Source organism: Ornithodoros turicata, chromosome 8, assembly GCF_037126465.1.
Source record: "Ornithodoros turicata isolate Travis chromosome 8, ASM3712646v1, whole genome shotgun sequence".
NCBI lineage: Eukaryota > Metazoa > Arthropoda > Arachnida > Ixodida > Argasidae > Ornithodoros > Ornithodoros turicata.
Window position 1 is genome coordinate 21742128 of NC_088208.1, and position 25525 is coordinate 21767652.

The 25525-nt window shown below is 44.8% G+C and overlaps 1 protein-coding gene across 4 annotated transcripts in view; it reads right to left on the reverse strand.

The window, feature by feature from the left end:
• Window positions 1–25525, reverse strand: part of LOC135366066 (parathyroid hormone/parathyroid hormone-related peptide receptor-like) — a 91454-nt gene that overhangs the window by 2855 nt on the left and 63074 nt on the right. For all 4 annotated transcript variants that reach the window (XM_064598715.1, XM_064598714.1, XM_064598716.1 and 1 more), the window contains 10 exons: window positions 20308–20457; window positions 18593–18703; window positions 16669–16805; window positions 16469–16563; window positions 12648–12786; window positions 10230–10386; window positions 5400–5460; window positions 4754–4823; window positions 3257–3348; window positions 1328–1469 (listed from right to left, as the gene is read on the reverse strand). In XM_064598715.1, coding sequence (XP_064454785.1) covers window positions 1328–1469; window positions 3257–3348; window positions 4754–4823; window positions 5400–5460; window positions 10230–10386; window positions 12648–12786; window positions 16469–16563; window positions 16669–16805; window positions 18593–18703; window positions 20308–20425 — 1122 coding nt within the window. In that variant the 5' untranslated portion in view covers window positions 20426–20457. The remainder of the gene's footprint in view (window positions 1–1327; window positions 1470–3256; window positions 3349–4753; window positions 4824–5399; window positions 5461–10229; window positions 10387–12647; window positions 12787–16468; window positions 16564–16668; window positions 16806–18592; window positions 18704–20307; window positions 20458–25525) is intronic.

Sequence of the window (25525 nt, forward strand, 5' to 3'; positions counted from 1 at the left end):
ATCGCTCGAAACCTTGCTGTATTCGTCAAGCTGTCCATCCAGCGTGCACAATATTTTTGCCGTACGACGTCTAGTCAGTAGACAACGCCCTGAAAAAGCAGCCATGAGCGGTGGGGCGTGACTTTGGAGACTCGGCCGGACCTCCTGGCGTGACATAATCAGGTTCGTGTGACGTAGCATCACCGGATCTAGCAGAGGTGAGGTCTCATTTCCCACGGAAAATTCGTGTGCCACAGATAGGGCGCGGCGTTGCTTGCAGCGGACCCTCTACGTCATGAGGTGACGTCAGCATCACTTTTTTTGCGTGTTTTTAATTTGTTCCACAGTGCGGTTTGCCACGTGCCTTTCGAGTTCAATGTTAATGAAGCCAACAGTAGGTATCGACGCGAGCTCAACTTCCTTGTCGGCGATAACCAGCTCAATCATCAGACAATGAGGACGAAGAAGCTCGAACGAAAAGTTTCACAGCTCACATCTCGAAGGTAGTATACGGACTCTCTGAAGGAGGGGAGATGTCCACACCAAAGACCTCTCGCACGCTACAGGTCAGATATTATCATCGTTGTTCTGCGACAGCACATGTTACCTTTTGCATAATAATGTGCCGCTGCAAAAACAAAAATTTATGGAAGCGGCCTTTATTGCTTTTTTAAAGGGACTAATGTCCCTTTAAAATGTACTAACTAAACTAATGTAAAAAAACTAATGTACAAAAACATTTTCCACGCGGAATGAAAGCTGCCGTTACCTTGTAAGCAACACAAAAGGAACGGGATTCATCAGTTACGTCGTTGGTGATTTATGAAGAAGGAAAACCGCAATTTACGCCTTCCCCCTTCTTCACAAGAAGGCCGACAATGCGAACTGACTCTCATTGGTCTCCTCAAACAATTTGTCCAATCATCGCGGCAGATCGTTTGAGGAGACCAATCCGAGACCTCTCCGCATTGTCGCGCTCCTTGAGAAGGAGAGGGAAAGCTTAAATTGCGGTACCTTTGCTCATAAATCGTGAACGACGGAACCGATTAATCGCGTTCCTTTTGTGTGGACGTCAAGGTAACAGAACCTTTCATTCCGCGAGGGGAACGCTTTTGCAGTTTAGTGCCCTGCTAAGGCCCAAGACGAATTTCGTTGTTGGAAAGACGATCTCATCATTGCGATCGGCATTGGGGAAGGTAATCAGAGACGAAACCGGGACAGCAAATAAACGAGCGCGCAGCCTCATTTTGTACAAAATGTGGAGGAAGTGCTGTTCCTTTACGCATGTATCAGGTGAACGTTGTTCGTAATACCCAGCTAACAATAACCTCTGTTACATCAGCGTCACCTGGAAAGAAGAGAAGAGCTGATCGATGTAGAGCCATACGAGCTCTAGAAGGTTCCCTGCCGCTGCTAGGGACATCCCCAACAAGAAGGCGTAATGTGCTCCAAACAGGGGTACCAGGACCAAAGTTGATTTGAACCACTTCCTACAAAGAAACAGACGTGGAAACTTCAGGACTCTGTGATAGAGTTCACTGAACAGAACGAAAAGAAACCGATGTGTCATTAAGAAAAAAAAAATCACAAAATGCCTAGAAGTGCTAGAAGCATACAAGAAAAACGAAACAGCGTTCGAGAACAATTGACAACAGAGATTGCCGAGAACATTCCAGCAGAAGACGCGAAAAAAGCATCGCATTCTGCAGCGGCGTAAGCATGTAACCTCTTGTCTTTTCGTGCATTGCTAGCCGTGGAGAATCTTCAGCGACGCATCCACGAAACGTTCCATATAGCAGAAGACACGGAACAGAAGCAGTGTCGTCTGCTAAGTGAGCGATATTCAACTCACGATGTTCTGGGAACATGCGAAAGATGAACGTAACACTCGATGGAACTTCTGCACCGCGTGCAGTTTTTGGCGTTTTCTTCCACTAGAATATTCCGTGGGAATGTCGCTCGTGTGAACACACGATTATGCACACTCAGAGCATTGCGTTGCTAGGGGTGACAGGTCGTATGGCGTCGCAATCCGTGACATAGGTGGCGAATGGCAGAGCTATGTTAGAATTTCGCTCCGGGGAAGTGAAAATTCGTGACGAAACTTGGTGACGCTGCTACCATGTCACGCTTTACCCTTACGGTTTCTCCTGTCCCAAAGCAGTACTCAATCTATCTGATCTCGGTCGCATGCTCATATTTCGTATGCGTTACCTCGGTAGTTCATGCTTGGATTAATGCGAAACCGAAACCGGATGAAAGCATGGAGTTCGTTACTATATTTTATCTAAAAAAAAAAAAAAACACTACAACACACCCTGGAAGAAACTTTATATTTGGCGTGTACGTGTAACTTACAGTCGAGTGCAACTCTAATCTCAAAATCGATGGACCTCTCTAGACTGTTCCTTTAAATGAATCCTTTGACAATGGCCTATGAGGCAATATGACCTATATATTATATGTGGTATAATGGCACATGAGGTGTGCCTTCATATACTAGAGGTGCCAACATCTTAAGTTTAGTCCGAATAGTCCGGAGGACATCAACAAATGCACACTTATGGAGGATGCAGACTCCGGGATATGCGGCTGTTCGCTACGGGCGCTTGGTGGCACCTCCGTCAAGAGATAATCTCAAAGCAGACGGCATACTCTCTGCACGTCGTCTGCGAGCTGAAAAAGGGTGGTGCTTCTACCCGGGGTTGCTACAGGTGTAAGTTTGAAATTTTGTCCTAGTGTACTTATCACAACGTTTTGATAGCGCTGCGGAAGAGGAACTAGCGTAATTTATCTGAGTGCGTGTTTGAATACTCATCGGCAGAAGCACATCTATATCGCACAGAAAGGCGGCGGCAACTGTAGCACACAAGAACGCGAAGCCGGCCGTAGTCGCGAGGATGTTAAGAAAAGACAGTGCATTCATGCGGCCGACATCCACACGGAATATTCTAATGGAAGACAGAACAAAAAATCTGCTCACGGGGCTTAAGTTTCGTCGCGCCCAATGCTGAGTGTTCGTACAGCGCCGCACAGCGACTAAAGTTTGGGAATGACGGCTCGCATAGCAGACGACACCAGCGGCCCTGTCGTCTGCTACGAAATAGCTTTTGGCGGAACCGCAGGATATTCCCTATATATACGCTTGTAAGAGCGCTAGGACGTTTTGCGCATCTTCCGCTGGAGTATTATGTGGCATGTCGGTTCGCATGAATACAGGCACAATGCCATCGTTCATCCCACGAAAATTCATCACGTGCCCATGCAACTTCCTCACCTGTAGCGATACCGCCGAGCCTCGCACGCCTGCGGCGTGAACAATTTCGCCAACAGCACTCTCGTGACATTGATGAACATAACAAAATTCACCTGTGAAGAAAAGAACGTGAGTACCGCTAAGGGCGGGGAATATTAAATTTAAGTTCACTCTCGGCATATATACGTAAGGCGTGCCGACGTTATTGGAAATATACGCTGTCTCCGCTTTCATTCGCCATTGACAGCGGATCATCCTGCCCGAGGGCATTATAATTCAATCTGCTGGGAAGGAGATGAGAGGATCATATCCTGCATAAGATAGCGTAGATGCAAGCTAGCTGGTGGATAAACTCTATGATATAGGCGAGCCTGAGCGATGGCCAAAAGACACACAAACAGGACGGCGTGTGCTCAGGCTCGCCTATCATGGAGATCTTTTCCTGCCACGTGGTATGGATATGGATATGGTCGCGACTGACTTATGGTGCGTAGTTTTGTAAGTTAGGACGTAGGAAAATCTGCTCAAGCGCAACAAGTGAAATAAGATCACCCGCCATAGGGTTTAATGTTTGGCGTTTTAAATTGTTTTGCTTATTTCTTATGGACCGTTTTGGATTAAATAAATGAAAGAAGAATGTGGACACACTGGTTAGACGAAAGTGGAGATGAAAAGTTCGCGAAAGTGCACTTTTGGTAATTACTTGTGCCACTTTTGGTAAATAACTCTCACGGTAAAGACATCTTTCGGGAGAGTAGAAATTTTTGTACTTTAGTGGCCCTTTGCTTGCAAAGGCCCAACGATTACTCGAGAGCCTCAAGCAAATGACAGAATAAGGATTGTGAATAGCAACGAACTGTTTTTGGTGTTTCATAATTTACTGAAACGAATCTGGAAACTAAAAAAGTTTTTGACGCGATTTTTAGCACACCGTACATCATTGACGATGGTTTCGGCGTCTGCATGCAAGTTGTATTTTTCACGAACCAGAAGAAATACTGGTAGTTCTTCTCGAATAACTCTCTAGATCAAAATTGAAAAGAAGAAATAATCACGGTGTAAAATGTAAAACGTTTTGGTCCAGACGGATAGCTAAATAGTTAGATAATTAGCTAGTTAACTTGATAATTAGTTAGTTAGTTAATTAGCTAGCTAACTTGTTAACTAGTCCGCAAGGTAATTAGATCGTTCATTTGTTAATCCGTTAGTTAGTTAATTAGCTAGTTAGTTAGCTGGTTATCTTGTTAATTAGTTAGTTAATTATCTGGTTAGCTGGTTAACTTGTTAATTAGTTAATCAGCTAGATAGGGAGTTAGCTGGTTAGCTTGTTAATGGGTTAGCTAATCAGTTAGCTAGAGAGCTAGGTAGTTAGCTTGTTAATTAGTTAGTTAATTAGTTAGATAACTGGTTAACTTGTTAATTAGCTATTTGGCTAGTTAATGACACGTCTCGCAGCACAGATTTTTCACCCTATAGTGGCTTCAAAAGTACCCAGAGGAGCTCTCTGGTTCTACTCACCAGGATGGAGACGGTGATGGGGCCTCGTATTATCCAAAAATAAATTTGTGTCTCGTTAGTTGTCCAGCAACTGCAGAGATGTTACATCAGAGAGCAGAGTTAAGCAGAATTAGGATGGGAGTTTTAGTACCGGATACCCAGCGTTCTGAGGCTCTAAAGAATTAAGGAGTCCCCACTGCGCGTTGCGCAAAATATTGTTTGGGAATGGGAATGCACAGCAACGAACCCTTATTACTCTACGGCCTCAGGTCGCCGGGATACCCCATTCTAAAAGTGTCTGATATCACTGCCATATGATGCGATTATGAAAAAGCAAAACGAAACAAAAAAAAAGAGAAAAACTTAGAAGACCAACAAACAAGCCATGCGTAATATTCGAAGATACCACAAAATTTCGCTGAAGTCATGCACTGCCGCGGCTGTTTCATGATTATAATCTAGTTGCAGAATACTGCATAATTAAAGAGCACGAAACAGCGTGATGCCTTTCTCAAACGAAATTACATGCCAATAAATTAAAAGAAGGCAAAGCGGCGTAGCGAATTCTGAATTCAAATTTTCCAAAATTTATTGCTCACTATACGGTCATTAGTAATCTTAATAATAATAAAAAAAAGATTAGTCTGTGCTGATGCTGTTGACTTACAGCGTATCTTCCAGCGTGGCTCGAACGATAATCCATGGTATGAGAAACACCACAGGAAGGCCTGCAAGAGAAACAAAACGTTTCCACTTTCCTTTTACATCCCAAAAGTCAGGCTCTTTAGAACCATAACCTCGGCACCCGAGCACAACAGGTTCAATGCCGCTGTGACACGGACGTTTCAATGTCCCTTGAAATGATGGACTATTTACGAACCAAATGGTAATCGGACTCTGCTACACGGCCACTTCGAATTACCATTGACTCGGATGGCCCTCGACTGGATGGATGGAGGTTCGTGAAACGCCATCGAAGCTTCGAGAGTCCTCGAAAACTCCATCTGACAACCTCGTGATCAGCGAACATGTAAGCGCTAAACGAACGCAAACAATGAACCTGCACCAAGTGTTATGAAAGGTTCTGAAACTTCAGCGTAAAACAGTTCTCATGGTAGTCACATGTGGCTGGCATTCGCAAATTTAATTTTCTATGATCGACATCACGCACCGGCACGATGTCGACACCGAGCTGTCGTACAAAAATGCATATTAAATGAGAGGCAGAGACATTAAAGCGGCTCATGTGGCAGTGGGACAGCGTGAATGGTGTTCGAAATGTTCAGCTCTCATTTCGCTCAATAATCATTCGTATGCCTGTGTGGCAGCAGTGTTACGCTCTGAAAGCAAACTTCATCGACTGCAGCGCTTAACACCTATTCAGAATGATATCCTTATCTTTCCAGATTTGTTGAAACTGGAAGCCACACGCATTTTTGAGGTAATGCGGATCGTTAAGTGCCACATAAACGCAAACGGCCCACGTCACTTGTCATCATTCGCTGAGGCATTCATACGAAGGAACGAAATCGCGGTTATGAGCTTGTCACGTTGTCAAGTGGCGGTCTGGAATCGTCGTCAATTCGTCAAGCAGCAGTAATCTATGTTCTCAGATAATGGTTTGTTGCTGCTGGTGGCACCGTATAGCCGACTTTCCCCGTTCTAGCCCCAGAGCTATGCCTATATGCAATACAGCTCTGTCGCCGTACTTAGCGTGCAATGCGAAGTTGGCGGGAACTTCAACACAATATTGCCAGCAGTTGTCAAATTTCAGTTTTTTAAAGCTGTGAGTTTAATTGGGACTAAAATTGCGACGTACACTGTAAACTTTTTCACACCTTTAAAGGTGTGCGCTATGAACATTCAACCTGGTTGCGTAACATTGCATCCCCAGGATGATATTTTACAAAATTTGGAAAGCATTACTAAAGATCAAGTGTCAGTGCAAATCTTGCTTTCATTATGTCTTGGATATCGTAGGTACGAGCTAATGCATATATACATCGCTATCGATAATCGAGCACGCGCAAGTGTCTACAATACTGTTGAACAATGTTGAGATGTTGCAAAACTGAATTTTTGGAGGACAGACAACACTCGCGTAAAGAAAATTTGTGCGAAACCGTGCTCCATTATGATCTTACCAAAATTACACCTAAAAAGGCGTGCGCCATGCACGTAGTTACACCTTTAAAGGTGTGAAAAGATTTAGAGTGTAGAATATCAGGAGTCGGGCTGTCGAATAAATGAATTTTGTAACACATTGCACATCTACCGCTTTAGGGTAACTTTAAAGTGGTATTCAGCTCACTTGTGGTATCACGCACGATGGCATGCGCACGATGCACCAAGACTCATTAATATTGACATTAATATTGATATACAACTTCGCAATGTACGGCACATGAAGCCAGGGTGATTCATTATAGATAATACCAGGCTGCAGCCAGCGAAACCGTGTTTCCTCCAGGCATCGACAGTGAGCAATAAAAGGGCAGTTTATATAGCGTTATTGCCACAGACGTCGGTGCTATATAACGAACCTACGCGTGAGTCTGCCATCAATACCCCCGTGTACAACATTGCCGAAAGCGGCATTAACTGGAATCAGTGCGGTTCATTTATTCACGACAGACTATAAACGTATCGGTGTGGACCGGAGGTGCTACACTGAATGCAATTTCTCGTCTCAAGGAAGTCTCAGAGAGAGAACTTCGCGAGGAAGCTATTGCTACTGAAAAAAAAGAAAAGAAAAGAAAGAAACTTTTACAGATACGTTAGGTGACTGCTGGCTATACCGGGTGTTTCAGTTAAATCCCCGGGCTAAATAATTCGCGAACCGGTGCACCAATCGAATAACTTTCTTTTTTACAAGTATCTGTCCAATACCGCCTACAAGATGCGCACCGCGTGAATGAGCGGGAGGCGCTCATTATTTAAATAAAAATTCAAATGAGTTTCGCGAAAAAAGATAACTTCTAAAGCAGGGCGCCGTCGGCATTAAAATGGGTACTACCCCTTCTGGGACCTTCAGTAGATACCTTTTAGAGAAAAATCTGCAACCGAAGCGGGTCATTTGTTGCAGTAATTAATTGGTTTCGGTTTACATATTTTTGTCGCGGCTGGTCGCGGTGAAGCGCAAAAGAACGCTCTTTCACTCCCATGTCCACCAATGAATTACATCCTTACACCAATGAATTACACAAATGAATTACGTCCTTTTGCGCTTCGCCGCGACCAGCCGCGACAAAAATACGTAAACCGAAACCAATTAATTACTGCAATAAATGACCCGCTTCGGTGGCAGATTTTTCTCTAAAAGGTGTCCACTGAAGGTCCCAAAAGGAGTAGTACCCGTTTTAATGCCGACGGTGCCCTGCTTTAGGAATTAGCTTTTTTCACGAAACTCATTTGAATTTTTATTTAAATAATGAGCGCCTCCCGCTCGTTCACGCGGTGCGCATCTTGTAGGCGGTATTGGACAGATACTTGTAAAAAAGAAAGTTATTCGATTGGTGCACCGGTTCGCGAATTATTTAGCCCGGGGATTTAACTGAAACACCCGGTATACATGCCGTTTTCACCGCGGTTTGGTGCCAAAATGACATCCGGTTTCACAGCAAACACGCTCTGCGCCAACCACTGTGTCGATTGATACAGTTATCGCTTCTGATTTGAGGAGAGAGAGAGAGGGTCGTATACGCCTTTTTGTGGCAATTCAAACTGACACAAAAAGGCGTACTACGCCTCCCGTTTTCAACAAACCAGGAAAGCGAAAGATATAATTTTGCATGGTGAATGGTTCAGAGCGTCCTCAGTCGCGGAAGGACCCGAAGTCTTCGTGGCACCGGAAGTTGTGGCGGGGGTTTGTTTATGTTTACCCGAGAATGTCATGCATAGAGCGCGGCTTGAAGCACTTGCTACGCACTGCACTCTCGAAACACAGCTTCGCCGCACAGCACGTCCACGCAGTCAGGATACAATCGTTCTGTCTTCTGATTGTTGAGGACTGGAGGCGTTCGTCTTTTCTGTAACACTATACAGTCTTAAAAATGAACTTCACCGCATAGCACGTTCGTAGCCAACCATAATTTCAAATGATATAGTTATCTGCCCCGATTTGTTGAAAACGGGAGGCGTACTCCTTTTCTGTGACACTTATGCTGTTCATAATTGTCACAGAAAAGGCGTACGCCTCCCGTTTTCAACAAATCAGGGCAGATAACGATATCATTCGAGGTGATGGTTGGCTAGGAGCGTGCTATGCGGTGAAGTTCATTTTTAAGAGTGTACTTAACACCCTGGCCACACAGCGAACTTAATGCACGAAACGGAATGGCAGTAACTTCACCTCCTAGCGCCATTTTTGTGAATATTCTGCGGGATATAATTGTAATAGAACAGGCGTAAGCCTCCTGTTTTCAACAAATCAGGGGAGAGAAAGATGTCATCCCAGATGATGGTTGGTTAAGAGATGACGTTACTGCCATTCCGTTTAATGCATTAAACGGAATGGCAGTAACGTCATCGAAGTTTGCCATGTGGTATTACACGTACCCAAAGTGTTACAAAATTGGCGTACGCCCCTTCAGACGCTGTCAGACATATGTCGGCACAGTTCCCTTAGAAGTTGGCCCTGGACGCACATTGCTCCCAGAGCGTTAGTCGTGACGTTGCACACCTCTGTGAGGCCGACACCGGCGAGCTCTTTCAGCACTACCACCACCACCACCACCTGTTTTTAGAGTTTGAATGACGTCACATCAATACACCTTCTTTTTATATTTCCACACTCTTGAAAATGAAGAGTGCAGATACGGAGACAGCTGATTTCCTTCACGGTAATACCGTCACAAATTATCATCTCCCATACTGCAGCCGATCAAACCTTTTTGACTTCCACAAGACCTATAGTCTGTTCTCGTCATATTTATTCTCCCCTCGTTAGTCTAATTCCCAAGCAGCACAACGCCTTTGCCAAATATTGGCAATACTGAACCCATATTGGCCCAATATTGGGCCGACATTGCCAATATTGGTCTAATCTTAGTCCAGTATTGGGCCGGCATTGCCAATATTGGTCTAATCTAAGTCCAGTATTGGGCCGACATTGCCAATATTGGTCTAATCTAAGTCCAGTATTGGGCCGACATTGCCAATATTGGTCTATCTTGGTCCAATATTGGGCCGACATTGCCAATATTGGTGTAATCTTGGTCCAGTATTGGGCCGACATTGCCAATATTGGTCTAATCTTGGTCCAATACTGGACCGACATTGCCAATATTGGTCTAATTTGGTCCAATATTGGGCCGACATTGCCAATATTGGTCTAATTTGGTCCAATATTGGGCCGACATTGCCAGTACTGGCCTAATACTGGGCCAAGATGTTGTTATGCTTGGGTTCACGTGTATCTCCCAGCAGCGCTAAGCCGCGCTTTCTGCTCCTGCTTGTTCGGGAACGGGGAGTGTTTTCTTGACATGCGACTACTCACCCCATCCGAGAACGACGTACTTTATTATCCCCGAGCTGTCCGTAAAGAACGCCAAGAAGATCAAGTTGTGAAGGTAGAGTCCCTCCATCAGAATCCAGCAGTAATTAGCCATCAACACGTAATGCCAGATGCTCGTAAACACCTTGCAATCCACGTTCTGCACGGAGACAGTGTCTGAATTAATGACCACGCAAGTGCCCTGCTCGGGAAAGAGAGGAAGTCAACAAAGAAGGGGCCTGTGACTGTCGGACTGGGACCCACATCTCACTTATTTATTTATTTATTTGTTTGTTTATTCACGCTGAAGGTTACGCATTACAAAGGGGAGTGGAAAGCGATCTCAAAAACAGCACAGAGTGAAAGCAGGGGTTTTTACTCTACCTAAATATGCGGAAGACTTTGTGTAGCTCAAGCGCTTTAACTATGTGAAAAGCAGATCGAAGAGCGAAATCAGTGCAACTCTCCCCTTCGTCTAAATACGTCAGCAAACGTCACTCGGCTACAGCAAACGGGACAGACTCATCCCCGAATGACGTTTTGCGTCGTCAACCAATCACGCAAGGTCAGCCGCGGGGGAGAACCTGCCGCACCTGTTTGCTGTCGCATTTGTTGCGGCTCCGTGGCTGCGGAGGGGTTTCACTTCAAAGAATTAATGCGGCTTATAAAGTAACCTAATTTCTGTTGGTGAAGGTGGTGAAGACGTGTACAAATAATACGTATGGTGGAAGGACAATCGTCGTGAATGTAGATTAGTGGATAAAAAAAAAACAGTTATTCAAAAATGCAGCAACATAAGTGGTGGCCCGCACGAAGCGTCAAAATGGCGTCGCTCCTATTGTTGTGAGAACTTGGGGGCGGAGCAAGTTCAAGAAATAGTGCGCAACATGTTTTGTAATTACTGCGCTACTATGTCGTTGTCGACCTTCATAACTTAAGAAAATATGTTTCAGAGTTAAATGAACATATTCCTACTGATACATCATTGCTCTTATATTGGTTTTAGTTCCCCTTTAATCCCTCCTCTCATGCACTTTGAAGTGGGCTAGCCTCCTGTGGCTACCACGGGGTAACATTCCAGGTGCATTATCACTTTTCGATCATTTATTGTTGTTTTCGTTGTAGAAAACAGCACGAAGAGAATGAGGAAACGGCGCGGTCCACCGGATGGGCTGGATGAATACCGGCGCGGAAAGCGACAGGGGGCTCTAAACCTGTAATCACACGAACGACATCCCTACGGAATATTCTATTGGAAGAAAAAGCAAAGAAGAAAACAAGCTCACGGGGGGCGTGTTACGTTGAGCATTCGCATGGTGTAAGGGCTAGTGATGCAAAAATACTGATAATACTATCAACACTATCGATGATCGTATATGATAGTCGAACTATCGAAAGTATGAAAACTATCGATAGTCAATAGTAAGAAAACTGTCGATCGTATACTGTCGATAGTCGGCTATGGGAGAACTATCGGAGAGCAGACAAAAATATAAATCATAGCATTTTCGGCATTTTATAGAATAGCGGCATTTCTATATCTACATAAATAAATATAGAAAATGCGTGACTCCTACAAGTTTTACGATACAACTCGAACAGCTTTCCCTCCGACGCTGACTTTGAGCTTCTCATGCCGCTCAAACCAACCACAAGGTCATGCGATAGGCGATGCTCCCTGCACTGGATTTCCTGGCATTGCAGTCTCATGAGTGCGTAGGATTTTATGATGAGCGTCTTCTTTCGCTGCTTTCAGTGCATCATTCATACATTACAGGTAAATGGAAAGAACTTGTGTCCTGTGCACGCGATTCTATTTTCCTTGTCATTCTGTCAGTGCGTAACGAAGACGGGAACGTAAGCATCAATACTGAGAACCAAATCTAGCTATCGTTTGAAAAAAAAGAAAAAGAAAAGTACAATACTATCGATAGACAATTATTGTGAAACTAACGATAGTTTTTCAACATTATCGATACTAGTACCGATAGTCAGCAATCGATAGTTTTTACGCTGTTGAGAGTACTATCTGTAGTCGACTATCAATAGCTTTGAACAAAAAGAACTATCGATAAAATCGATTGGCAATTTATCGATAGTTTTGCATCACTAGTCCGAGTATCTGAAGTGTTTAAGCGCACTGTGTGTCGTCCTTAAGCGCACTGCGCGCTTACAGACGACAGCTTCATCTCCTGTCGTCTGCTACAGAACATGTTGTGACCGCACCGCAAGTGATTCCCCACAGTTAGTAGTGCGCGAACAAGCACGGGGTCGCTTGCGTGGTTCGTGCTTTCGTGGGAGCAGAAACCATGTGACTTTCTTGTTCGTTTGTTTAAATATCTTCCGCTGGAATATTCTGAGGAATATCACGTAACGTGCAAGAAATACATTTATAATCAAAAAAATGAGGCGTATACTCACATTCTGAGTGAAGTCAAGGTTAGTGCTAAGTCCAATGCCTTCAACAAAGATGGCGTCCTTAACCAGGACAGCCAAGGCACGGAAGATGAAGGAGAGGAACAGGTGCACGTGAAGGCTGTTACGAGGACAACGAAGCTTTCTGCATGATGCAATGAATAGTACTATAAGCACGACAGAGTACCGCCAACATTTGTTGTTGCAGAAGATGAATGAGAACATGTGTTGGAACGCTATGCAAACATTTTTGAGCTATGACCGGCCGTTAGCGTGTTATGCGGTGAAGTTCCCTTTTAAAAGTCAGTCGTGACGTTGCCCATCTCTGTGAGGCCGACAACGGCGAGAACTTTCACCACCGCCACTATGTCTTTTGAAAGAACCCCGCAAGGAAAGCCAAGGAGTGCCACCGCCAGGAGTCGAACCTGGACCCTCCTGATTACCGTACACTCTCAGAAATGAACTTCAGCGCATAGCGCGCTCCTAGCCAACCATCATCTCGAACGATATCGTTAACTGCCCGGTTTGTTGAAAGCGCGTGGCGTATACGCTTTTTTTGTGACAATTATGAACAGTATAAGGGCCACAAAAGAGGCGTACGCCTCCTGTTTTCAACAAGTCAGGGTAGATAACGCTATCATTCGAGATGATGGTTGGCTAGGGGCGTGCTATGCGGTGAAGTTCATTTCTAAGACAATGCTCCATCGATTACGCACAGGATCTGCGTTCACGAACTCGCAACTGTTCAAGATCGGCTCCAGGGAGGACTCCAGTTGCGGACACTGTAATCATCCGGAGACAATTGCGCATATCCTGACAGAATGCCGAGCATGCCATACTATGCGGGAAACCCACCTTCCCCACGCCAGGCCTGGTATACTGACGGACGTCCTCTTCCCCGAAGGTTCTTGTGCGGAACGACTTACAAAAACTCGCGGCCTCGTGCGCTTTCTTCAAGAAACGGGCCTAGCGGAGAGACCACTCTAGTGCATCTCTCATCTACAGTGTGCTTCCGTCCCATCAGTATCGGTCATCCTGCCTCTACATCACCTTGAAGTCCTCAACTCTCCTCTCCCACTTCCTTTTTTTTTGGCTATAGTCGTGCCGATGCCCACTTGAGTGCGGCCAACAACGGCAAGCTACCTCGACCCCCCCCCCCCCCTCATTTCTAAGAGTGTACGCTGACCCTACACAGTGAAGTTCATTTTTAAGAGTGTATGGGGAACTTTTGCCACCTGATACAATTGATTTTATAAATTTTAATGAAAAGCAATTTCATTTCAACTCGGAAATCTGCTAGGTAGGTAGCGTATTTTGTGGTGGTTTCCAATTCGCTTCCCAATTTGGTGCTTCCTGACTCCTGCAAGACAATGTTCAACTTTGCAACCTCACGAGTTCGATTAAATAAATTAAGTTTATTTTCATGCATATTTGTTAAAAGCACACTCGTGGAGCGTGGCGAAGTTTACCTACAGATAAATAACAATGCCGTTGGTGGCATATTTTTCCGTGGCGCGCTTTTTTTTATTGCAATCTTTTAACGGGGTTAGTGGGACACCCTGTATATTCATATACTTGTACACTCTTAGAAAAAAAAAAGGGTGGAGCAGTTACACCTTATTTGAGGTAATAGTTGTTGCATAGGTTGTGCCTAAAAGATTGCAAAGTTCTACCCGCTACCTCACTCTCAAAATAGAACTTCACCTCATAGCACGTCGCCCGCCAGCCATTGCAACGAATGCGGTGAGCGAGGGGGGCGTACACCTTTTTTGTAGCGATTTGGATATATGATAATTGCTTCTACCACTTTTTAAACGCTCTATCAGACGCGCTATGTTGAGCTACACTCTTAAAAATGAACTTCACCGCATAGCACGCTCCTAGCCAACCATTATCTCGAATGATATCGTTATCTGCCCTGATTTGTTGAAAACGGGGGGCGTACGCCATTTCTGTGACACTTATGCTGTTCATAATTGTCACAGAAAAGGCGTACGCCCCCTGTTTTCAACAAATCAGGGCAGATAACAATATCATTCGAGATAATGGTTGGCTAGGAGCGTGCTATGCGGTGAAGTTCATTTTTAAGAGTGTAGGTGGTAACTATAGAAGTCACCACCTTTTCACACCCTATTTTTTCTTAGAGTGCGCACTCTTAAAAATGAACTTCACCGCATAGCACGCTCCTTGCCAAGCGTAATCTGAAATGATATCGTTATCTGCCCTGATTTTTCGAAAACGGGAGGCGTACGCTTATTTTTGGGACAATTATGAACAGCACAAGTGTCACAGAAAGGCGTACACCTCTCGTTTTCAACAAATCAGGGCAGATAACGATATCATTTCAGATTACGCTTGGCGAGGAGCGTGCTATGCGGTGAAGTTCATTTCTAAGAGGTGACGCCGACAACGGCAAGCCCTCTCGCCATCGTCATCGTACTTGAGTATTACTTGCACGTATTATCGATATCGGATGAACTGGCCCTCGTAAGCGTAAGTATTAAGCCAAAATTTAAATGAGCCTAAGAACAGGTCAGTTCCTACGTCATTGAGTTCGATGAAAACCACCAGTACCGGTCATGTTGAGCTTAATTGGTAACATAGTTGGGCTTCCCCACACCAAGTAGCTTGATGCGGCAGAGCACCCTTTACAGGCTAACGATTCGACGCGTCACAGACCGCTCGATGAAGAATCACTAATTGAATCACCTATACTGTAACTCACTTACTATTCTCACAAGCTAGCTGTGTCTGTAACTCACTTGCTTTCTAAGTAACTTAACCGGGACAGCCTTGCTGACCCAATTCTTTTATTTTCCTTTTATTTCTTGTATTCTTTTTTCATTTCTTCCTCTTTTTTTTCTTTGCGGAATAGCAAGCCGATGTCCCGTTCGGTTGACCTTTCCTCCTTTTTTTTCTTTATTCTAATAAATATATCCGCCCCCCCCCCGAATGGTTGCGTACACTCAGGTGGCCAACAGGAAGATAAAACAAGATCACAAAAACCTGTGTGAAAAATTGCGTATGTGGGCACACAGCGTGACGGACTCTCACAGGCCCGTTATGATAACTAAGCATACGTATATTAATAAAAACTCAAACTTGCGGAAGGCAACATGCATGTTATATTTTCTTTCCAACATTTGTGGAATAGAGCTATTTATACTAAAGTACGGCTTGCGACGTACTTGTATGAAGCTGAAATCCGCGGTTTATCCTGTTTAAAATCTCCGGGCGTCGTGATATTGTCCCTTCCGAAAAATAGACTCATACGGCGTACTGCGCACCCTCAAACGCAATAATGGTACAGCTCCTTCGGGGGCAGCCAATCCAATACGAGCTGCTGTACCTGTCAATGAAGATTGCAGACAAGTGTGTCGCACGCAGTACGTGTCTAGATGGCATCTTGCAGAGCGGTACCGCACGTTAGACATGAACATGTGATTGTGAGGATTGCATGAAACTGCAGGAAGGAGCTACACCCCTAGATATGAGGGGGGGGGGGGGGGGGGAGGTCGAGGTAGCTTGCCGTTGTTGGCCGCACTGAAGTGGGCATCGTCACGACTATAGCCAAAAAAAAAAAAAAAAAAAAGGAAAAGAAAGTGGTAATCTTGAATGATATCGTTGTCTGCACTGTTTTTTGTGAAAACGGAAGGCGTACGCGTTTTTTGCGACCATTATGAATAGCATAAGTGTCGCAAAAAGGCGTACGCCTTTCCGTTTTCAACAAATCAGGGCAGATAACGGTATCATGCAAGATTACGGTTGACTAGGAGCGTGCTATGCGGCGGAGTTCATTTTTAGGAGTGTATGTTTGTTATGCTTACTTCACGGATATCAGGATCGTAAGTGCGATGACTAAGCTGATGAGGGACACCGTGTAACCTACTTTCGACATCATCTTGATGGTTCCAAGATGGGGCTGCAAGTGTAGGCAGAGTGCATATTAGAGCATCGAGAAGGAAAGTGCAGTGCTCTCGCATTTTTGCAGTTTCTCTTCGGGCCCCGACTTATCTGACGGTCTCACCTCAAAGAAAGTGATGTTTTCCGAATGGATTGCGGATCCTCTTCCCAGTATGCACAGCGAATAGTTGGTCCAGGGTTGCCTGAGAACAGGGTCGTAGTACCAGGATCCGGTTTCCGTGCAGAATTTGCTGGCTGTGCCTGCGCAGAAACAGTATGCATGCTCGAGTTTCTAGTGAGCATGTGAACTTGTTTTGAAATTGGAAGTAGGGGGTTCGAACCCCGTGTTCGAAACGTGAGGGGCGTAATGTGACGTGTGCTTAGGTTTCAGCGGACGTTAAAGAACCCTCAGGTGGACAAAATTAACACACAGACTGACCACTGCGTCGTCGTTCATGATCATATATAGTTGTCGGGCGATGTAAAAGCCACGAATTATCCACTACCGATATATCGGTGGTATCGATATCTCCGTCTTTGTGCATGCCACTAGGGCTCGCACACTTTAAAAAATAGAACTTCACCGCATAGCACACTGTACACCAACCGTAGCCACGAATGACAGGGTTATCGCTTTCGATTCGAAGAGAGAGGGGGGTGTACGCCTTTTTGAGGCAATTTGGATATATGAAAATTGCCACAAAAAGGCGTACGCCTCCCTCCGTCTTCCAATCAAAAGCGATAACCCTATCATTCGTGGCAACGGTTGGCGCACAGTGTGCTATGCGGTGAAGTTCTGTTTTTAGAATGCACAACACAATAAGCAGTGCAGTACACTCTTAAAAATGAACTTCACCGCATAGCACGCTCCTAGCCAACCATCATCTCGAATGATATCGTTATCTGCCCTGATTTGTTGAAAACGGGAGGCGTACGCCATTTTTGTGACACTTATGCTGTTCATAATTGTCACAAAAATGGCGTACGCCCCCTTTTTTTTATCAAATCAAGGGAGAGAATCTTGTCATTCGGTATGATGATTGGCTAGGAGTGTGCTATGCGGTGAAGCTCTGTTTTTAGAGTGCATGAGAACGTACAGCAACATATTTGAGAGACGTTTTAATAAATAAAGGTGATTTCATTTGATCAACACTCTAAAAACAGTTCACCGCATGGCACGCTGTGCGTCAGCAATTGCTACGAATAATAGGGTTGTCGCTTCTGATTCGAAGAGAGAGGGAGCGTACGCCTTTTTGAGGCAATTTGAATATACGATAATTAACGCAGAAAAGGCGTACGCCCCACACGCTCTTCAAATCAGAAGCGATGACCCTATGACTCGCGCCGACGGTTGGTGCACAGCGTGCTATGCGGTGAAGTTCTGTTTTTAGGGTGTAATATAGCGTGTCTGGTAAGGCTTTCATTTTTTGATGCAGTATACACTTGGAGCTACTATTGAATGTTCATGATGTATAACACGACACGCGCTCACTTGATTGGCTGCCGAAGTGACGTGCTCTCTGACGCTGTGGTTAACGTGGCGGTCGGAAATACATCCCACATGCCGGACATTCAGCCGCAATAGCGAAGAAGCGATGAGCATAAAAAAAAACAAAAAAAAGAAACACCCTTTCCTTTTCTTTTTCTCATGGAAAGGGTATTCAGAGGGATAATGGAGAGAGAGAGATACATGATGACGATCATATGGGGATGACTTCCGCTCATTGAGCAGAATGCTACCCCATTGCTATTGGGGAAAAATGAGAGGACGGTGATGAGGATGATGCTGACGACGCTGACGTGGTCTTAGAGGGAGTCGATCAGGCCGGTAGTTTCCAGGAATTTGATAAAGGGTCGCAAGACGGACAACTGCTTTCGTTTGTCTCATGGTACCAAAATGAGTCTGAGGTCAATGGGATCAATGGTCTGAGGGATAATGGATTTAAACTAGTAACTATTCAATCTTACACTAGCTTCCTATCGTTGTGTACAGAACGAGATAATATGCTCGTATCCTAGCTGTCTAAATAACCACTTAACATACTTACGTGAAGTGTCGAAGTCGTAAGGGTACTCCGGGCACCCTGCATAGACGGTGGTGTTTGCGGGTACGGGGCCCCAACACAAGATGCCGTCCCATATCCGGCCGCAGAACAGTTCTGAAAAAAAGTGGCGTGTAATGCAGCCTGCACTCTAAAAACAGAACTTCACCGCATAGCACGCTGTGCGCCAATCATTGCCACGAATGATAGCGTTACCGCTTCCGATTCGAGGGGAGAAGGGGGCGCACGCCTTTTTGTGGCAATTTGGGTATGTGGTAATTGCCCAGAAAGGCGTACGCCTCCCTCTCTCCTCGAATCAAACGCGATAACCCTATCGTACGCGGCAATGATTGGTGCACTACGTGCTATGCGGTGAAGTTCTGTTTTTAGAGTGTACTTAAAGGGGCACTAAAAGGGGGGTTCACTTCCTCGTATTCTCAAGAAGGGTCGCAATGCGGCGCAGGCCCCCATTGGTCCCCTCAAACAATTTGTCTAATCATTGCGAGGACGATCGTCTGAGAAAACCAGTTCGAGGCATCAGTAAAGTCTTAAAACAAAACTTTACCGTATAGCACGCTCCAAGCCAACCGTCTTGTCGATTGACATTGCTCGTTCTCATGATTTGTGATGGCGATGTGATAAAGAAGAAAAAAAAGTGTGTGTGAGCCCATGATTTGTTGGAAGCGAGAGGCGTGTGCCTTTTTGTGACATTTGATAATTGATTGTGATATGATAATTGTCACAAAAAGATGTACGCCCCACATTCTCAAAAAATCGGAAGTGATTGCGCTATCATTCTGTGCAATGGTTGGCCTTGAGGATATAACCCAAGCAGCACAACGTACTGAAAGTGAAGTGCAATAGGGGTGGCCGGTATGTGTCTTATCAATGTTCTTTACTTCCAGAATTCTGTTCAAGGCCTTCCACCTACCCGTCCACCCCTATTGCACTCGACTTTCAGTACATTGTGCTGCTTGGGAACATTATTGTTTCATACTCTCAAAAATGAACTTCACCGCATGCCACGCTCCTAACCAACCATCATCTTGAATTATATCCCTATCTGCCCTGAGTTGTTGAAAACGGGAGACGCGCGCCTTTGTTTGTGACGCTTATGCTGTTCATAATTGTCACAGAGAGGGCGTACACCTCTTGTTTTCGACAAATCTGGCAGGTAACGGTGTCATTCGAGATGATGGTTGGCTAGGAGCGTGCTATGCGGTGAAGGTCATTTTTAAGAGTGCAGCTTTGAAGAGGGTTGTGTTACCAAAAACAAGGCGTCATCCTCAACGACGGTTGACAAAGTGCGCGTTACACGGCGAACTTCTACATTTAGCGCGGAGCAATTGGCCGTGTGATGACAGAGGGGAGAATAGCCAAACCACAGAGTAAGACCGACACCCAACCAATCTTCGATCCCCAGCGTATTACAGTCACATCTCCACACACATCGAAGCTAATCTCGCGACACGACCCCCCGCCTGATCAGAATGAGATCCCGAAACACCTGCTGTGGACAGGAAGCAACACTATAGCACAAAAAAAAAAAAAAAAAAAAAAAAAGAGAGAGAGAGAGAGAGAGAGAGAGAAGAAAAAGGGGGAGAGAAGCTCATGTCCGCGGCGAGGTTGGCATGCCATTGCAGAAGACATGTGGGCCATTCAGGATTCGGTCTTCTTCGCAGTGCCCCGTTACGCGGATACAGAATACTTGAGAGTCTTACCTGATACGTTGGTCCCTCGGCTGAGTGCATCCTGATTACTTTCCAAGGCATTCCAGTGAGAGGCGGAGGCATTACCGTCCATGCAGCTTCGCATTGCGTCGTTCAGTGTCGGCAGCATCACTGACGAGGGCGACTCTCAACGGCTGTGTCCTGCGTAAATAACGCCACACTCGTGTGCGAAGGTTAAGACCTCAAGAGTAGGGTTGTCAGTCCCGAGCCATTTTTGCAGTCCCGGGATTTCGGGATTTCCCGGGATCCCGGGACGGGATTTCGGGATTGTGACGAGTTCAGATGGTGCTTAAGTAGTACAGTCCTGCGCGGGTCAGAATTATCTAACCCGCCATTATCTAACCAAGTCCATTTACCTCAAGTGACTATATATCGGTGTATTATGGGCAGTTCATGTGCGCTTTGTCAATTCTACCTTTTCCTGAAGAAAAACACTCGAACATTCGCAGTGTAAGCACATTAGTAAAATGGTGAGGGCGAAATTCTTACTTTTTTTTCTGCTATGACAATGCCACTCCTTTTCTATTCATGTGCATTTCACTGTTGCACGTAAAAAGAAGACGTAACAGGTAATATTACTTTATAATTCCCTCAAATGGTGTTACATTCCACTTGAATGACGAACAACAACAACAACAGCAACAAACGAAAAAAGAAATGGAAAGAAACGAAACACTAAAGAGTTTACAACAACGTCGCTGCGTGCTATCACGTTCAATCACATTGTACAATGATTAACACACGACCCGAGAAAGCACAGAGCGTCGAGGGTGGTGTCCCCCAGTTCGGAGCGAACTTTTGTGAAAATACTAGCTGCCGAACTGAAGGTCCGTCCAGCTTCTGCGCTAGAAGAAACGACATTCAGCAAATATCTGTACGCACGTGTAGGCAGCGGCCATCTGCCTCCTCCACACTCTTAAAAATGAACTTCATCGCATATCACGCTCCTAGCCAACCATAACCTCGAATGATATCGTTATCTGCCCTGATTTGTTGAAGCCCTTTTTGTGACAATTATGAACAACATAAGTGTCAGAAAAAAGGCGTACGCCTCCCGTCTTCAACAAATCAGGGCAGATAACGATATCATTCGAGGTTATGGTTGGCTAGGAGCGTGCTATGCGGTGAAGTTTATTTTTAAGAGTGCAGTCATAAAAAGTGCGATTTCCTTACGAAGGAGTGAGTCTGTGCCTGATGGCTTACACACTCTTAAAAATGAACTTCACCGCATAGCACGCTCCTAGCCAACCATCATCTCGAATGATATCGTTATCTGCCCTGATTTGTTGAAAACGGGAGGCGTACGCCTATTTTGTGACAATTATGAACAGCATAAGTGTCACAAAAAAGGCGCACGCCTCCCGTTTTTAACAAATCAGGACAGATAACGATATCATTCGAGATTATGGTTGGCTAGGAGAGTGCTATGCGGTGAAGTTCATTTTTAAGAGTGCAGGTGTTTGATTTTTCTGTCATATTTGTTCTCACCAAATTCCGAGATTTTCCGGAATAAATCCCGGGATTTCGGGACGTCAAACATTGGCCGGGATCCCGGGATTTCGGGATATCCCGATTGACAACCCTAGTCGCGCTTATGCGGGGAGAAGGTCTCCCTGATTTCTGGAGACGGGAGGAGCAAGCCCTTTTATGACAGTTTGATTAAGTGCCACGAAAGGGCGTACGCCCCGCGGTTTTCGTAAATCAGGAGGGATAACGGTATCTGTGCTACGCTTGTCCTACTGCGTGTGACGTGGCGAACGTCTTTTTAAACAGTACTCTTAGAATGAGAATTCCAGTTCGTGATTTTAGCTACCATTGATCGTTTCATAATTATCGAATCTATAAAATCTCGACCAAGTCCACCTTGGAAGAGGCGAAAACCAAGCGGATTATCGAAACCGAATCCTAATTGGTCACGTGATAGTTTCAGTTCCGCCACACTGATGACGTCAGTGGAAACAAGGCGCGTGCGCCACATTCGTGACGTCACAAGCCCAGGTTGCTCACGGAAGGATTCCACCGAAGGGAGTAGCATCCAATACCCTAAATGAAATATGAATTTAGAAATATCCACTGCGGTTGTAGGGAAAGTTAGGTGAAAGCTGATTGATTTGTTGATTGATTGGTAAAAGAGAAAAATGGAGATGTTAGTCCCAAACTAAAGTGAAAGCTATCTCAAGGTCGTTCATACCAAACCGCTTTCGTACGAAACATCCCTAACACTTTGTATGAGCAGAGTTCCACATTGAACTAAACGATAAATGATTAGACAATAAAGAACACAGTGCTACAGGGATCTTTTGTGGGAGTAGCAGAATTCGTCAGGTGACAAATTCAATATCTTCCCGTTTTTATATATATATATATATATATATATAATCAAACTCAAACTCAACAGTGCTAGAAGAAAATATATGTAAAGGGTCGAAAAACGGTTCAAGCAGGGTTAACCGAACTCGTTCATGTGTTATGATCCAGTCTAATCACGTATAATCCCCGTTATGATCACGTTTCCTGTTAAAACTCAATTGGTTTTCGTAGCACTTTTTCAAACTATCGCAGGGAGCTCAACCGAGGAATCAATGCATACCACTCTGAAGTTGCTCTCGATGGAAATTAAATCTTCCTTTAGGACATGCCCTGGCTTGAGCCCTAATCATATTTCAAAATTACATTTCGAGTCGTTCAAAATATTGTAGGAGGTTCGTCTTTCGAACCGTAAGGCACAAAATCCCTCTATCTCTTCGGGGAAGTATAAAACTGGTTTCGGGAAGGTTGAAATATGACAGTCGTCGGGAAAAAAAAAAGCCAAACGGCCTTAGAACAGCTACTTTCCCGATCGGTTTCGGAAAGGTCCAATATTCGCACGTCGAACGATGTGCACCATGGGGGCACTGGAATGATTTGGAGCATCCGGCTCTCCGGTCGTATAGGAGAAAACATCTCCATATGCTTTTCTTTTCCCGTTCTTAAAATAGTTCGCTGTGGGTGGTGACAAAAAACCGCCTTGCCGTTGTTGGCCTCACTTATGTGCACTCTTAAAAATGAACTTCACCGCATAGCACGCTCTTAGCCAACCACCATCTCGAATGATATCATTATCTGCCGTGATTTGTTGAAAACGGGAGGCGTACGCCTTTTTGTGACAATTATGAACAGCATAAGTGTCACAGAAAGGGCGTACGCCTCCCCTTTTCAACAAATCAGGGCAGATTACGATATCATTCGAGATGATGGTTGGCTAGGAGCGTGCTATGTGGTGAAGTTCATTTTTAAGAGTGTGGGACCAGACTTGTGCGCGTTACTCGAAAAAAAGGAATTGATTATCGTTAAATATAATTAACGAGTAGAAAAGGAACGCGTTACTCCGGTCGTTACTCCGTTAAAAAAAAGAAACGCCTGCACTCTTAAAAATGAACTTCACCGCATAGCACGCTCCTAGCCAACCATCATCTCGAATGACATCGTTATCTGCCCTGATTTGTTGAAAACGGGAGGCGTACGCCTTTTCTGTGACACTTATGCTGTTCATAATTGTCACGGAAAAGGCGTCCGCCTCCCGTTTTCAACAAATCAGGGAAGGAAACGATATCATTCGAGATAATGGTTGGCTAGGAGCGTGCTGTGCGGTGAAGTTCATTTTTAAGAGTGTAGGACAAGTAGATCTATAAGTCTACAGTATTTATCGCCCGGGAAGACGTTGACCCGACAGCGGAAGAGCAATGTGTGGAACTTCTCTATCACTCACTAAACCTCCAAAGTTTCAGGTACCACCACCACACTGTAGGAAGAGAGTAGGGTTGCCCCCTTTCGTAGTGAAAAATACCGGCCGAGGAAGAGGAGGTGGAATAGAGGGAAAGAAGGAAAAGCTCGTGGAAAAGGGAAAGCGGGTGATGATCGGACGGGACACACACATAGAGAGAGAGAGAAAGAGAGAGAACGTGCTCGCTCAAGATAATTTATTTGCAGATTCACAGATTACACAAATATAATTGAAGCTTCGAAACAATAATAATACGAGGAAACATATGTTCCTGTGTGTGGCTGTATCATTGGTGCTAGAAATAACAATGATAATAATAATAAGAATGAATAACTAAGAAAACGACTGGTGACTGCAGAGCTGGGTCTGCGTTCCAGATTTATACAAGCTGTAGTGGAATGTTGAAGGGAAAACCCCGTAAAAGCCCTTATGAAAGGTCTTGAGCCACAAGTACCGGCAAAAGGCTGCCGGTATCACCTTCCTACCGGCAACCGGCAGAGCGCGCAAATAACCGGCCGTGCCGGTATAATACCGGCCTGGTGGCAACCTTAGAAGAGAGTAGGAAGAGAGACCCTGAAATTCCAGAACGTTATCACAATTACTTCCGCTTGCTATAGTAGAACAGTACAACAAATGCTGACGACAGAAGGGGCTCGACTTTGGGCAGAACATCTGAAAGGTAAGTTAATCGCTGCCTGAAAAGTAGTCAATTACCGAATAATCGATTACTCAGAAAACTAATGGATGACGCGAAAAATTACTTTGACAGTAAAGCAACTGGTTTCTGGAAAAATTACTCAAAAGTAATTAATTACAAGTAACGCAATTACTAGTAACGCGTTACGCACGAGCTTGTGTGGGACCACAGAACTTCAATGCATAACACACTGCTAGCCAACCATCATCCCGACTGACATTATTCTCTCCCCCTGATTTGTTGAAAACGAGAGGCGTACGCCTTTTGGTGACACTTGTGTGGTTACGTGAATTGCCACCAAAAAGGCGTAGGCCCTGCGCTTTCCAGAAATCAGGGGTAGTGCCGGTGTCATTCTGTTGCATTGGTAGGCCCTGAGCGCGGTATGCTGCGAAGTACCAAGTGCATTTTGGCATTAACGCTGTACACGTTATGAAGGAGAAGAATTGAACAATATTTTGTAAATTGAATTACGAAGCGTAGACGAACAATATTACACCTACTACACCCGTAACTAAATACGTGCTAAGAGCTCTTACCTCCTTTAAGTTTGCCATGTGGCTAGGGCATTATATCTAGCCAGTAAAGTCTAATGGATAGTATACAAGAAACTCTACAAATAAGCGATCTAAGGATGTCTCGTCACAGAACGTTGAATCTTCGAAGCAGCTTCAACAAATCGGTGGCATACGATTGCAAGATACCTTGTCTAACGTGTAAAGCCGTCACCAGTGGTATTTCTTCACAGAACA